Source organism: Procambarus clarkii, chromosome 22 (genome assembly GCF_040958095.1).
Source record: "Procambarus clarkii isolate CNS0578487 chromosome 22, FALCON_Pclarkii_2.0, whole genome shotgun sequence".
Lineage (NCBI taxonomy): Eukaryota > Metazoa > Arthropoda > Malacostraca > Decapoda > Cambaridae > Procambarus > Procambarus clarkii.
Genome location: NC_091171.1, coordinates 36,601,232 through 36,616,302, shown reverse-complemented (window position 1 = coordinate 36,616,302; position 15,071 = coordinate 36,601,232). Strand labels below are relative to the sequence as shown.

At 44.7% G+C, this 15,071-nt stretch overlaps 1 protein-coding gene across 1 annotated transcript; it reads left to right on the top strand.

Moving 5' to 3' along the window:
- The first annotated feature begins 9,088 nt into the window (after positions 1-9,088).
- On the top strand, positions 9,089-14,696 carry LOC138367515 (protein trapped in endoderm-1-like). The gene is made up of 3 exons (XM_069329199.1): positions 9,089-9,665; positions 13,303-13,475; positions 14,174-14,696. Exons 1-3 carry the CDS (start codon positions 9,126-9,128, stop codon positions 14,694-14,696), a joined length of 1,236 nt encoding a protein of 411 aa, XP_069185300.1. The 5' UTR covers positions 9,089-9,125.
- The last annotated feature ends 375 nt before the right edge of the window (positions 14,697-15,071 follow it).

Sequence of the window (15,071 nt, the reverse complement as noted above, 5' to 3'; positions counted from 1 at the left end):
TGGTGGTGATGGTGGTAGTGCTATTCAGAATGGTATAACTACAGTGTAAAATTCCTGACCTTTGGATATTAAAAACATTCCTCCCCGGAGTGATATAAGGACCCAAACGGTGGGACATTTTCAGTAAAAAAGAACCTTATGGTAATCTTACCTTACGCTAATGTAAGAACTCAGAACGTAATTTAATAATAATTAATTATACTTGTAATTAATTGTATCTGGGGACAGGAAGCCAGAGTGTATTCATACATGTTAGGTTATTTTTCGAGGTCCACAACAAACTGACTAACTCCTGAGTACCTGCTTATTGCTAGGTGAACAGGGGCATTAGGTGTGTATATAGTTCTATTTAACTCTAAAATATTTGAATATAGGCCTTGGGACAGGCCTATATTTAAATATTTGAATATAGGCCTCCTCTGCACGAAGGAGAATATTCCAGGCAGAGCAAGTTGTCTGGGCACGATTCCTTACACCTGATGCCTCTATTCACCCGGCAGTAAACTGTTACCGTAAACTGCTACCTGGGAATTAAGCAACTCTTGTGGGGGATGCATCATGAGGCTACCTTAGTCGTTGGCCGAGGGTGACCATTCTCTGAGAAACGGCGATCAGCAGTTTGATTAAGTTACCCAAAGCTACTTGTTTCCTAGTGTCTACCCTTACAACTCTATAATTTTCTATAAATTTTTAAGGGGAAACTATTAAACTCGTGGCTATTCATTTCCCCTGCACATTCGCTTTAAATAATGAATTACCTGAATTTTCCTGAGGGCCATTCTCTCTAACAGCCTCTTCAGCAGAAGAAAGCCGGTAATTTGTCTATGGTCACCCATTGTCCCCGGGTACTTGTGCCCGGGAACAATGGTTGACCTATGGCTAACTACCCTTAATTTATAACACTCAGGCCCTTTTGTTATAAAGGGCCTGAGTGTCCTTGTGGGAGTGGAAGGACCCGTGTCCATGTCCTTGTGAGAGTGAAGGACCGTGTTCATTCCTTGGTGGGAGTGAAGGACCAGTGTCTATGTCCAAGATTGAAGAACTTCACCCCCAAGTCCACCAATGATCGAGGTCTTGTAGACTTGCACTACGCCACAAGCTGAAGGCCTTGCCACAAGGCTGGTAAGGGCCTTGCCACAAGGCTGGGGGGGCCTTGCCACAAGGCTGGGGGGGGGCCTTGCCACTAGGCTGGAGGCCTTGCCACAAGGCTGGAGCCCTTGCCACAAGGCTGAAGGCCTTGCCACAAGGCTGGGGGCCTTGCCACAAGGCTGGGGGCCTTGCCACAAGGCTGGGGGGCCTTGCCACAAGGCTGGGGGGCCTTGCCACTAGGCTGGAGGCCTTGCCACAAGGCTGGGGGAGCCTTGCCACAAGGCTGGAGGCCTTGCCACTAGGCTGGGGGCCTTGCCACAGGCTGGGGGCCTTGCCACAAGACTGGAGGTCTTGATACAAGGCTGGAGGCCTGCCACAAGGCTGGAGGTCTTGCCATAAGGCTGGAGGCCTTGCCACAAGACTGGAGGTCTTGCCATAAGGCTGGAGGCCTTGCCACAAGGCTGGAGGTCTTGCCACAAGGCTGGAGGCCTTGCCACTATGCTGGAGGTCTTGCCATAAGGCTGGAGGCCTTGCCACAAGGCTGGAGGCCTTGCCACAAGGCTGGAGACCTTGCCACAAGGCTGGGGCCTTGCCACAAGGCTGGGGCCTTGCCACAAGGCTGGGGGCCTTGCCACAAGGCTAGGGGCCTTGCCACAAGGCTGGAGGCCTTGCCACAAGGCTGGAGACCTTGCCACAAGGCTGGGGGCCTTGCCACAAGGCTGGGGGCCTTGCCACAAGGCTGGGGGCCTTGCCACAAGGCTGGGGGCCTTGCCACAAGGCTGGGGTCCTTGCCACAAGGCTGGGGGCCTTGCCACAAGGCTGGAGACCTTGCCACAAGGCTGGGGGCCTTGCCACAAGGCCTCCAGCCTTGCCACAAGGCTGGGGGCCTAGTGGCAAGACCACAATAACAAATATCTTTCTGACAAACACTCAGTGAAATCGAACTACAAATAACATTACAGTTAATTGGTAACACAAATGACTCCTGAAATAGAGGTGGTGTACTGTATCTCTGCCACTTGGTCGTCTAACGCGAACATTAGTCTGCCTCCACGTTTCGTAGTCGATGTACCGCTGGATGGACAGAAACAGTTGGGCACGTTTCCTTTCTCTTGATGGCTCTGATCACCTAGTTGTAAATAGGTACTCGGGAGTTAGCCAACTGTTGTGAGTTGCACCTTACAGAAGGTCAGTAGTTGGCCCTGGCAGCGGGGGGGGGGTTGCTCGATATGTCTAAGTACAGGCTTCCTGTCCCTATAATGGGAGTTATTATTTTCAATTGTTGTAAGGTTTCATCATTAAAAAAAAATCAAAATTTTCATCCAAGTTCTTTTTTTAATAATGGAAAACACGCGTCCAACGACCACACAACCAAATGTATCTGGTTTCTGACCTTTGCTCTGGCACAATCAAATACATCTGACCCCACTTTTGGCCTCAAAGACCATTGCTCTGGTACCATCAAAGGTACATCTAACTGCACTTTGGCCTCCACGACCCCTCCCTGTACTGGTACAACCAAAGGTTTCTGACCTTTGCTCAGCCTCCCTGACGTTCGCTCTCTGGTACTCGTATTGAAGATCAATGAGTTTATTCATCGAGGCACCAGATTGACACTTCAGAAGCGGCGGACCAGTCACAAACTCTTCCTGTTGCCCCTCTCGCCTGGCCGGACGCAGGTCGGGGTGTCCGCGAGGTGCCGCCGATAAGATAAGGGCGATAGCCATATGAATGGGATTAATGGGTGGGCCTTTAAGTGGTGGTTGATACGGTGGCAAGAACCAGCACATCTGTGGTGTTGGTAATGATTACTTTTCTGATAAGTTAACCAAGTTACACTTCAGAAAGTGAAGGAACGACGACGTTTTGATCCGTCCTGGACCATTATCAAGTCGTGTGATATTTCTGATTAGTTCAACAAGAAAAGAAAGAGAAAGCAAGAGGACGAGGAATAGAAGAGAACGAGAGGAAGAGGAACGTGAAGAGGAAGAGAATATAAGTAGAATGAGACGAGAATAAGAACAACTCGACGAAGGAAGATGAAAATATGTGGAAGACAGGAGGAATAAATAGCGATTAGAAAGGCATACGAATAAAAGAGAAGAAGAAGAAGCTTGGAGAAGACACTACGTTGTATCTACGTTCTATCAGGTGTTTACAGAAGATGACTGAAGCGTCGGAAGGCTCTCTCTCTCCCTGCGCTCTAGACCCGCCACCACTTTACACCATCTGAGTGGCTTACACAGTCTGCTCCATTGAAGACTGCTCCTAGAGCCCCGTCCTCCAAGGCTGTGTGCCTGATTAGCTGTCGAATGAGAGACATCCAGCTGAACCAGCAGTGCCCGGGTGCCACACCCAATCACAGGAAACGGCAACAGCAACAACGTAGACAAAAGCAACGAAGACAACAGCAACAAACGGCAAAAGCTGCTAATAACGTAGCTGCTCGTGGATTCATTCAGTGACACGCCAATCAGTGGGTAGATTCAAGGAGATAACCGAAGCAGAACGACTTTTCCTGGAAGCCTACTACTGTCCACTACGCAGTAACCGATGATAGTAAAAGTCTCTTATTATTGGGAGATTAGTGTCTCGGGAGAGTGGGGAGTAACTGGCAGCAGTGATGCTCGTCTGTGGTTCCTCAACACTCTCCTGTCCTCCTCCTCCTCCTTCTCTTGTGGTCTGGAACTATATATGACTTCTTTCAGAAGCAGAGAAATCTCTGCCTCTCTCTCCCGCTCTGTCTCTGCCTGTGTGTGTGTGTGTATTCACCTAGTTGTGTTTGCAACTAGGTGAATACATGTGTGTGAATGTGTCTGTCTGTTTGTCTGTCTGACTCTCTCTCTCTCTCTCTCTCTCCTCTCTCTCTCTCTCTCTCTCTCTCTCTCTCTGGCCGGCGTGTCCAAGTTTCGGTAAGAATCTATAACTAATAAAGTTATCTGGCGGTGCTTAAGTCTTCGTCTGTCTGTCTGTCTGTCTGTCTGTCTGTCTGTCTGTCTGTCTGTCTGTCTGTCTGTCTGTCTGTCTGTCTGTCTGTCTGTCTGTCTGTCTGTCTGTCTGTCTGTCTGTCTGTCTGTCTGTCTGTCTGTCTGTCTGTCTGTCTGTCTGTCTGTCTGTCTGTCTCTCTCTCTCTCTCTCTCTCTCTCTCTCTCTCTCTCTCTCTCTCTCTCTCTCTCTCTCTCTCTCTCTCTCTCTTTCTCTCTCTCTCAGAATACGATATAACGAAAAACTATATACTGCTGAAAAATGCTTTGGGCACAAAAAAAGTCTTCAATTCATGGGATTCGACGGGGGGATCGCAAGGGAGTGCCAACTAATCTTAAAGAGATGCATTAGGGCCGATCCTCTCCCACCTACGTCAGTCCCCTTCCACCCATCAATCATCATGCAAAGTTGGGTGAGTTTAGCCTCACGTGTCTGGACTCCAACCTTGCACAAACAAGTAGACACACATACTTTCTAGTTTATATAGATAATAATAATGATACGACTGCTATTTATAATAATAATAATAATAATAATAATAATAATAATAATAATAAATAAAATCAACTGGAGCTCTGAGGTGACTCGAACCCACGACCAAGAAAGCCCAAGCCGCTGACGCCAGCCACTGGACCACCCTGACCTGGTATTAAACAACCGGATTTCTACTTGAATCACAGGAACTCTGGTCGAGGCTCTCCTGAAGCCAGTCCAAGTTTTAGGTAAGACTCCCCCCAAGGACTCGGGTGAAGGCGTCGTAAGTCACCGATTGTAGACGCTCCAGCATCAAATAACAGTGTCTGTGTTGACTGACTCACCAACTCACAGATTCATCATTTCAGGCTCACAGAATCATCAACTCACAGTCTCACCTACTCATTACCTCACCAACCCAGACTCACACACTCACACACACACTTACTAAATAAACTCCAACGCACAAATCTCTAAACCAAAAAATATATATATTTTAGTCATGTATCCATTTCCCGCCGCTCACGTTGGAATTCAGCCCCCGTCACAGTGCCAGTGACTGGGCAGAACAGTGACATACAAAACAATAGTTTAGTCTTCTACTGATGTGGGATTTTTTTGGTCTGGGAATAACTTGTGGATGTTCCAACCCGTTCCCCCTGATAAGATAGTATTTTTTTTTTTGGGGGGGGGGAGGGGGGGGGAGGGGGGGGGAGGGGGGGGGGGAACTGTGGAAGATCGTACAAATATTGACGAGAAAATAAAGTAAAATTGGGAACTTTATTTTATAGAGTCTGGGAAAAATTAAGCTATAAAAACCAAACTGAAATATTCCTAGGCGTAGTATAGCGCATATATGTGCTATATTAGGGCCACAAATAGCGTGTATCTGGTTAGGATGTAGGATGGTTAGGTTAGGTTTCACTAGCAAAAAAAAAAAAAATAGTTTTTTTTTTTTACTTTTCACTTTTCCTACTTTCTATTGGTCCATCGTGTCCATTTTTTTTACAATCGACCACATCGTTACTATAAGTACTTTAATTTTAGGAAGATGAGCTGCAATGTTTATAGTTATTTCCATTTATTGATACTGCTGCTCGGTACAGTGACGGATTTGCTTTTTGTAATGCCGGGGTTCGATCCTTGATGATCCAAATGGTTGGGCTGTAATTCCTTCTATTCCGTCTTCATCTCCCAGCTCTTAGTTTGTCTCATATCACCTCTAAGATATCCTCTTCAACCTTTATCTCTCTCTCTTTTTCTCGCAGCCAATCAGGTCACAGCCACTTACACTCTCAGGCGAGAGATTGTTGAGTCGTCGTCTGCATGCTTGACACTTTGACGTCAGACGTATTGTTTATCTCTCTCTCTCTCTCTCTCTCTCTCTCTCTCTCTCTCTCTCTCTCTCTCTCTCTCTCTCTCTCTCTCTCTCTCTCTCTCTCTCTCTCTCTCTCTCTCTCTCTCTCTCTCTCTCTCTCTCTCTCTCTCTCTCTCTCTCTCTCTCTCTCTAAAACTAAGACTAGGGGTTTATAAGGGCTGTCAGATGACGTACCTAGTGAAGCCAAGCAAGAGCTGTTATTGTACCTCAGCTCATCTGAGGCCTGCACCTAGAGACTTGTTTATTTCATGAGAATGTGCTTTGAAACTATCACATGGGGAACTATCATATCTCTCTCACTTCTCTCCCTTTCTCTCCACCTGTATTTCTCCCTCCTCATTCTCTTTCCCCTCACTCTTTATCAGTCTCTCCTCATCACTCTCTCCTCTTCTCGCTCTAGCATAAATAATTTTTAGGATGATGAAAGAACAGAATTAAATTGAAAGACAGAACTGACGAAAACAAAACTAATGAAGTTTATTTGTAATGAGGTCGACGCGTGAATGAGGTGAAAGAAGACGGTCAGTGGGAATGAGGTCAACCCAGGCAGGCGCTGGAATGAGGACGGGATGAGAATGAAATCAGGGAATCAGGGCGGCTATTTAGGTGGGATGATCGGGAAAATACTTTTACAAATGCTCACCAAATTTACACTAATCACTGTTTGGAGAAAGCGGCGGGGGGTTGTATGGGATCGAACTCTCGTCTTACAGGACAAACACACACATTAGGAGTACTCTATGTGCTCTCTTGTGGTCTTGAGAGAATGTTAAGTTCCATCAACTCACCAGTTTACTTCATCTTTCTCCCACTTAAATCCACTGAAGTGTAGTGATCCCTTCAGTGTTGTGTTTCCTCTCACGACACCTTCGCGATAGTATCCATTATTATTCGTTAATCGTATCCATCTTACTCCCTGTTGACGGATACATCCTGGGAGGATGTGGGGGGGGGGGGCAGTTGGCTGTATATACAGCCTGTTATCCTGACTCGTCACTCTGTATCCCACCTCCTAAGCTACACAGAAACGGACGAACCCAAGCATTAACCCTCCTAACTTATCGAGTCCTATGCTTAGAAAACGTAGAATATATATTTGTGACCCGTTACTGTCCATAGTAGGTTGCATTTATAACGTTGGTGGGTCGCATCAACTGAGCGTCCCTCCGGGGAGCCACCTCAGTCTCTCCCATACCTAAATAGATCTTAAAACCAATATGGTATGTCCTCAATGTAATGTAATTAAGAGTATGAGGTAGTTGATGTTTATATGTAGGTTTAAGTGCGTGTTTGAGTGAACTAGCGAACTCTTTGACTGTTAATGAAGTAATCAAAGCGAACATTCTCAGGGACGTAATGAACTTTCTGTGGCACATTATTTGTATAGAGTTGTTGTTTGGCTAATATATGTTTGTTGTGTTATCAATTTATCCATCAGTTTAATCCATTCATTTATGTCCATTTTTATATTTCAATTTAATTTCGTTCTTAGAATGTTTTATATATATATATATATATATATATATATATATATATATATATATATATATATATATATATAATATATATATATATTTATATATATGTATATATATATATATATATATATATATATATATATATATATATATTTCATTATTATTTCATTCGCATATAGTCCTGGGGACCATTCAGGCTTGTTCGCATATATATATATATATATATATATATATATATATATATATATATATATATATATATATATATATATATATGAAAACTCACACCCCAGAAGGGACTCGAACCCATACTCCCAGGAACAACGCAACTGGTAACTACAGGGCGCCTTAATCCACTTGACCATCACGGCCGTCAAAAGGAAGTGATAGCCAAGGCTATTTGAGCCACTTCCCCGACGGCAACTCGGATGGTAATCTTGGGCATAGCATTTCACCAAATCACCTCATTCTTTGGGGCACACGTGAGGAACACAAATGCGAACAAGCCTGAATGGTCCCCAGGACTATATGCGAATGAAAACTCACACCCCAGAAGTGACTCGAACCCATACTCCCAGGAGCAACGCAACTGGTAACTACAGGGCGCCTTAATCCACTTGACCATCACGGCCGTCAAAAGGAAGTGATAGCCAAGGCTATTTGAGCCACTTCCCCGACGGCAACTCGGATGGTAATCTTGGGCATAGCATTTCACCAAATCACCTCATTCTTTGGGGCACACGTGAGGAACACAAATGCGAACAAGCCTGAATGGTCCCCAGGACTATATGCGAATGAAAACTCACACCCCAGAAGTGACTCGAACTAGGCGCTGTAGTTACCAGTTGTGTTGCTCCTGGGAGTATGGGTTCGAGTCACTTCTGGGGTGTGAGTTTTCATTCGCATATAGTCCTGGGGACCATTCAGGCTTGTTCGCATTTGTGTTCCTCACGTGTGCCCCAAAGAATGAGGTGATTTGGTGAAATGCTATGCCCAAGATTACCATCCGAGTTGCCGTCGGGGAAGTGGCTCAAATAGCCTTGGCTATCACTTCCTTTTGACGGCCGTGATGGTCAAGTGGATTAAGGCGCCCTGTAGTTACCAGTTGCGTTGCTCCTGGGAGTATGGGTTCGAGTCACTTCTGGGGTGTGAGTTTTCAGTTGCATATTGTCCTGGGGACCATTCAGGCTTGTTCGCATATGTATATATATATATATATATATATATATATATATATATATATATATATATATATATATATATATATATATATATATATATATATATATATATATATATATATTACTCCTTTTTGGAACTTATTGAATTAATATACATTATCAGTCCAAGTCCTCTCCTTATCACTTTCTCGCTCTCTTTATCTCTGATAGGACGCGTTATATAAAGGGAAAGAGAGATTTATCTCATGAAATAGTGTAATCTTGAATGATATTTGCGTTCTTTTGAAGTACCGATCAGGATGCTGCTGGCGGCTCAGCTGCCACCAGTCCGGCTCAAGAAGGGGATTGATAAGGCCGTCCATTCTCAAGATACATTCAAGAATTAGCACAGGTTTATTAGTGAACATAATGTATATTATTGGGAACCATTAGTAAAGAAAATTATTCTCGGACCTTATGAGCAAAGAAGCATGTAAGTGAAGGGAGTCAAAAGAAAACTTCAGCTTAAGAACGATGTAGAAGAGATCGGAGTTGAGCTTGATGATGAACGGAACTGTGGAGGAGAGTCCTGACACCACAGTGCCTGAGGCGTGGATCGTGGCGGCTCAAGGGTGGGCGTGGACGGTGTCCTGCGTGGGCGGCGTCGGTAACCTTGTCACCATCTCCACCATCGCCCACCAGCTGTACCTCGGACGGTTGTGGAGACGACACTACCAGTGTGGCCACAGGGCCGGACGTCCAGTGGTCGCTCTGGAAGGTGATACATTACTTCTGCTGCACCTCAGCTTCTGTGACTTCCTCTACTGCGCCGTCAACCTTCCGTTAACAGCAATCACTTATAACTACGCCATCGGACTCTCAGACACGGTGCCCAGCAAGAGTTTCTGCATGTGTGCTGGGCTCTTCCGCTATGTCAACGCCCTGGCCGAGTGGACAACGCTTGGCCTGCTGACGGTTCAACGCTGCGTGGATCTGGGACGCTCCAGGGGCGCTAGGTTCTTCAGACCACGACTGACTCTCCGTTTCATCGTGGCCATCTGGCTGGGCAGCGTCCTTCTCCAGATGAACGCCATTGTGAAGGTCAATTTTTATCTCTAATATTCAACTTGTATTAAATCCCTGGTATATATATATATATATATATATATATATATATATATATATATATATATATATATATATATATATATATATATATTATATATATATATATATATATATATATATATGCGAACAAGCCTGAATGGTCCCCAGGACATATGCAACTGAAAACTCACACCCCAGAAGTGACTCGAACCCATACTCCCAGAAGCAACGCATCTGGTATGTACAAGACGCCTTAATCCACTTGACCATCACGACCGGACATAATGAGGTGATAGCCGAGGCTATTTGAACCACCCCACCGCCGGCACTCGGATAGTTATCTTGGGCATAGCATTTTACCAAATCACCTCATTCTTTTGGGGCAACACGTGAGGAACACAAATGCGAACAAGCCTGAATGGTCCCCAGGACATATGCAACTGAAAACTCACACCCCAGAAGTGACTCGAACCCATACTCCCAGAAGCAACGCATCTGGTATGTACAAGACGCCTTAATCCACTTGACCATCACGACCGGACATAATGAGGTGATAGCCGAGGCTATTTGAACCACCCCACCGTGGGCACTCGGATAGTTATCTTGGGCATAGCATTTTACCAAATCACCTCATTCTTTTGGGGCAACACGTGAGGAACACAAATGCGAACAAGCCTGAATGGTCCCCAGGACATATGCAACTGAAAACTCACACCCCAGAAGTGACTCGAACCCATACTCCCAGAAGCAACGCATCTGGTATGTACAAGACGCCTTAATCCACTTGACCATCACGACCGGACATAATGAGGTGATAGCCGAGGCTATTTGAACCACCCCACCGCCGGCACTCGGATAGTTATCTTGGGCATAGCATTTTACCAAATCACCTCATTCTTTTGGGGCAACACGTGAGGAACACAAATGCGAACAAGCCTGAATGGTCCCCAGGACATATGCAACTGAAAACTCACACCCCAGAAGTGACTCGAACCCATACTCCCAGAAGCAACGCATCTGGTATGTACAAGACGCCTTAATCCACTTGACCATCACGACCGGACATAATGAGGTGATAGCCGAGGCTATTTGAACCACCCCACCGCCGGCACTCGGATAGTTATCTTGGGCATAGCATTTTACCAAATCACCTCATTCTTTTGGGGCAACACGTGAGGAACACAAATGCGAACAAGCCTGAATGGTCCCCAGGACATATGCAACTGAAAACTCACACCCCAGAAGTGACTCGAACCCATACTCCCAGAAGCAACGCATCTGGTATGTACAAGACGCCTTAATCCACTTGACCATCACGACCGGACATAATGAGGTGATAGCCGAGGCTATTTGAACCACCCCACCGTGGGCACTCGGATAGTTATCTTGGGCATAGCATTTTACCAAATCACCTCATTCTTTTGGGGCAACACGTGAGGAACACAAATGCGAACAAGCCTGAATGGTCCCCAGGACATATGCAACTGAAAACTCACACCCCAGAAGTGACTCGAACCCATACTCCCAGAAGCAACGCATCTGGTATGTACAAGACGCCTTAATCCACTTGACCATCACGACCGGACATAATGAGGTGATAGCCGAGGCTATTTGAACCACCCCACCGCCGGCACAATTTGACCTTCACAATGAGGTGATTTGGTAAAATGCTATGCCCAAGATAACTATCCGAGTGCCGGCGGTGGGGTGGTTCAAATAGCCTCGGCTATCACCTCATTATGTCCGGTCGTGATGGTCAAGTGGATTAAGGCGTCTTGTACATACCAGATGCGTTGCTTCTGGGAGTATGGGTTCGAGTCACTTCTGGGGTGTGAGTTTTCAGTTGCATATGTCCTGGGGACCATTCAGGCTTGTTCGCATTTGTGTTCCTCACGTGTTGCCCCAAAAGAATGAGGTGATTTGGTAAAATGCTATGCCCAAGATAACTATCCGAGTGCCGGCGGTGGGGTGGTTCAAATAGCCTCGGCTATCACCTCATTATGTCCGGTCGTGATGGTCAAGTGGATTAAGGCGTCTTGTACATACCAGATGCGTTGCTTCTGGGAGTATGGGTTCGAGTCACTTCTGGGGTGTGAGTTTTCAGTTGCATATGTCCTGGGGACCATTCAGGCTTGTTCGCATTTGTGTTCCTCACGTGTTGCCCCAAAAGAATGAGGTGATTTGGTAAAATGCTATGCCCAAGATAACTATCCGAGTGCCGGCGGTGGGGTGGTTCAAATAGCCTCGGCTATCACCTCATTATGTCCGGTCGTGATGGTCAAGTGGATTAAGGCGTCTTGTACATACCAGATGCGTTGCTTCTGGGAGTATGGGTTCGAGTCACTTCTGGGGTGTGAGTTTTCAGTTGCATATGTCCTGGGGACCATTCAGGCTTGTTCGCATTTGTGTTCCTCACGTGTTGCCCCAAAAGAATGAGGTGATTTGGTAAAATGCTATGCCCAAGATAACTATCCGAGTGCCGGCGGTGGGGTGGTTCAAATAGCCTCGGCTATCACCTCATTATGTCCGGTCGTGATGGTCAAGTGGATTAAGGCGTCTTGTACATACCAGATGCGTTGCTTCTGGGAGTATGGGTTCGAGTCACTTCTGGGGTGTGAGTTTTCAGTTATATATATATATATATATATATATATATATATATATATATATATATATATATATATATATATATATTACATATATATATCAGTGCCAATTAATAGAATACGAAAGATATAATAAGTTAAAATATAATATGTGTACAGAAGGAGAACTAAAACGTAAGCAAAGCTAACGACACACTTGTTGAAGACGAAAATTAGTACAACCCGTCCCCAGTTTATGCTTGTCCAAGCTGCGACAACCCTCAAGGGGCAGTCATTGACTTTTATGTACTGGTTAAACGTAATGATACCTGAATAACCAGGCTGTGAATTTTATGTCAGGCTACGAGCAGGCGCATCGAACAGCTTGGTTGATCAGACCAGTAACCACGAGGCCTGCTCAGAGACCGGACCGCGGGGATACTAGTCCTCGGAATCTTCAACAGGTGGGGAGTACAGTGCATTGAAAAATCGATGTTTTCTCATATATATATATTATTATTATTATATATCAGGGTTTGGTATACATTGTGGACTAGATTTGTGTAAGAGTTTAGGTCCTGTTGGTAACTATTTGTATTCACAGAAGTACAATTCGAACACTGAGAGTAAGCGATGCTCTGTTCACGAAAAATTCTGAGATTATCTGCTGTGAGCAGCATGAGGAGTGTTTTAATATATAAACAGGAAGCTTGGCGGCTGATTTAATGAACACTTGGCTTTTGTTCATGAGGATGGGCTGAACTAGTATGTGAATACTTGAGTGGAGGACTCTGGAGATGCTATTTAACTCGGATCTCACTTTGAGGATGTGAATAGATTCCAAGATATTAAGAACTAGTCTGAAAGAAATGTAGATGAAACTGGGGAAATCGGTAGTGGCTTCGACTGGGATGTGTGTATACTAAATAATTCCTACTTGCCTATATGTTCTTCTTAATTTGAGATTTATTGTTCCATTTAACATACATTTACAGTTGCAGGAACTAGCAGGAACATGTGTCACGTATGGTGGTTGCTCTTTGCAGGACCAGTTCAACTACGACAGCACCAACTACAAGTGCGATATGACCAATGCCAAGGGACGCTTCTACTTTTTCTGCCTGGAGTCCCTCCTGCCCTGCTGCCTCATGTTTACTGGCAGCCTCAGCATCATCTTCCAGATCTGGAGGAACACCAGGATGCTGCGAGCTGCTGGAATGTAAGGAAGGAGAGTACTGCGTTAATCTCACACTGGTGATGTAAAGTAGTACTGGGGTTGTTTAGCTTTGGAGTTTCTCTTACTCTTGTTAGGCTTCATTAATGTGATGTAGTGACGTTTATGGTACCATTAAATAGACATAAGATGACACTGAAGTGTTCAGAGAAGGATGGCAAAGTTAATCCTCTGCCTCAAGACCTTTCCATATAAAAGGAGATTAAGAAAGCATAATTTACTTTCTTTGAAAAGGCAAAGAGTCAAACAGAAACCAAATTTAAAGCACACAAATGAATGGAAGGACATGAAGAGCAATATTACCCTTATGCTGCGTAGCTAATTCAGGCACTCCTCCTGCTCTTGAGGAAATTTTTGGAGAATTTCAAAACCTGAATGTGTTCCAGCTATACGAAACGAACATTAATTTTGGAGAACTCCTCTTTCAATTAAACCCTCATGCAAGAATAATAGTTAGAGGGATAGACGCCCTAAACCAGAAGATAGTTAATACAGAATATGCTGTCATATTCAATGAGACATGTTTAAAAGAGAACCTGCTGTCTGTATATATATATATATATATATATATATATATATATATATATATATATATATATATATATATATATATATATATATATATATATATATATATATATATATATATATGTATATATTTATTTTCTTTTATGTCCCCGAAGGGCTCAGGACCTGGTGCGGCAGCGATTCCACAGGATGCTGAGGTCAACTGCTCTCCTGCTGGGGCTGCTGTTGCTCTACCTGATCTGCGTCATCCCCGTCTGCGTGTACAGAGCGCTCACGCTGGCTGATAACATTAACCGCGTCCCTCTCGGCATCGCCATCTACATGAATTACTGGACCGAGTACGGCATCAACTTCCTCGTCTACGCCGCCAGCAACGCCAACTACAGGAAGGCTTACAAGCAGTTCTTCAAACTGATTTTAGAACAAATTTGGAAATCGTATAAATCACTTATATGTAACTGTAGTAAAAGTCCATCTGTTTTGCAGCTATCATCTGTTATCGTTCGGAGTGGCTCTGTTGCCATTCTTCCTCTTTATAGCTCGCTGGGGTTCCCTGAGTCAGACCTTGGAGCCGATGGCGGCATGTTGCCTCCTCTCGGCTTTCACTTTCTGAGCAGCTCCTCCTGTAATGAAACTCTCTCTCACAGAGGTCCGACAGTCATAGTAGAGCACTTCTAGTAACTAAACTCCTTCTCCCAGATGTTCAACAGACACAGTGGATCATTTCTAGTTACTGAACTCCATCGTCTATGGGTTCAATAGTTACAGTGGATCCCTTTCAGTAATATAATTATCTACCAAGGGTTCGACAGTCACAGTGGATCCCTCTAAGTAACTGATGTCCCTCTCCCAGGAGGTTTACACTCACGGTGGACCACTGCTCTCAATGTTAGAGACGTTACCGTGTAAACCACCTTGGGACACTGTTACCACGCTGTGAATTGAAAGGTAATCCACAGTGAGCAGTGAAATCCTTTCACGTTTCAGAGACACTCAGATGTAAATCCATGAAATTACTTCTTTATTGGATTGTATATACAATATTGAAGAAGA

Coding starts and splice junctions, on each gene's coding strand:
- LOC138367515 (XM_069329199.1), top strand. CDS start 9,126: ATGATGAACGGAACTGTGGAGGAGAGTCCTGACACCACAGTGCCTGAG. Junction 9,666..13,302: donor AGATGAACGCCATTGTGAAG/GTCAATTTTTAT, acceptor TGCTCTTTGCAG/GACCAGTTCAACTACGACAG. Junction 13,476..14,173: donor ATGCTGCGAGCTGCTGGAAT/GTAAGGAAGGAG, acceptor ATGTCCCCGAAG/GGCTCAGGACCTGGTGCGGC.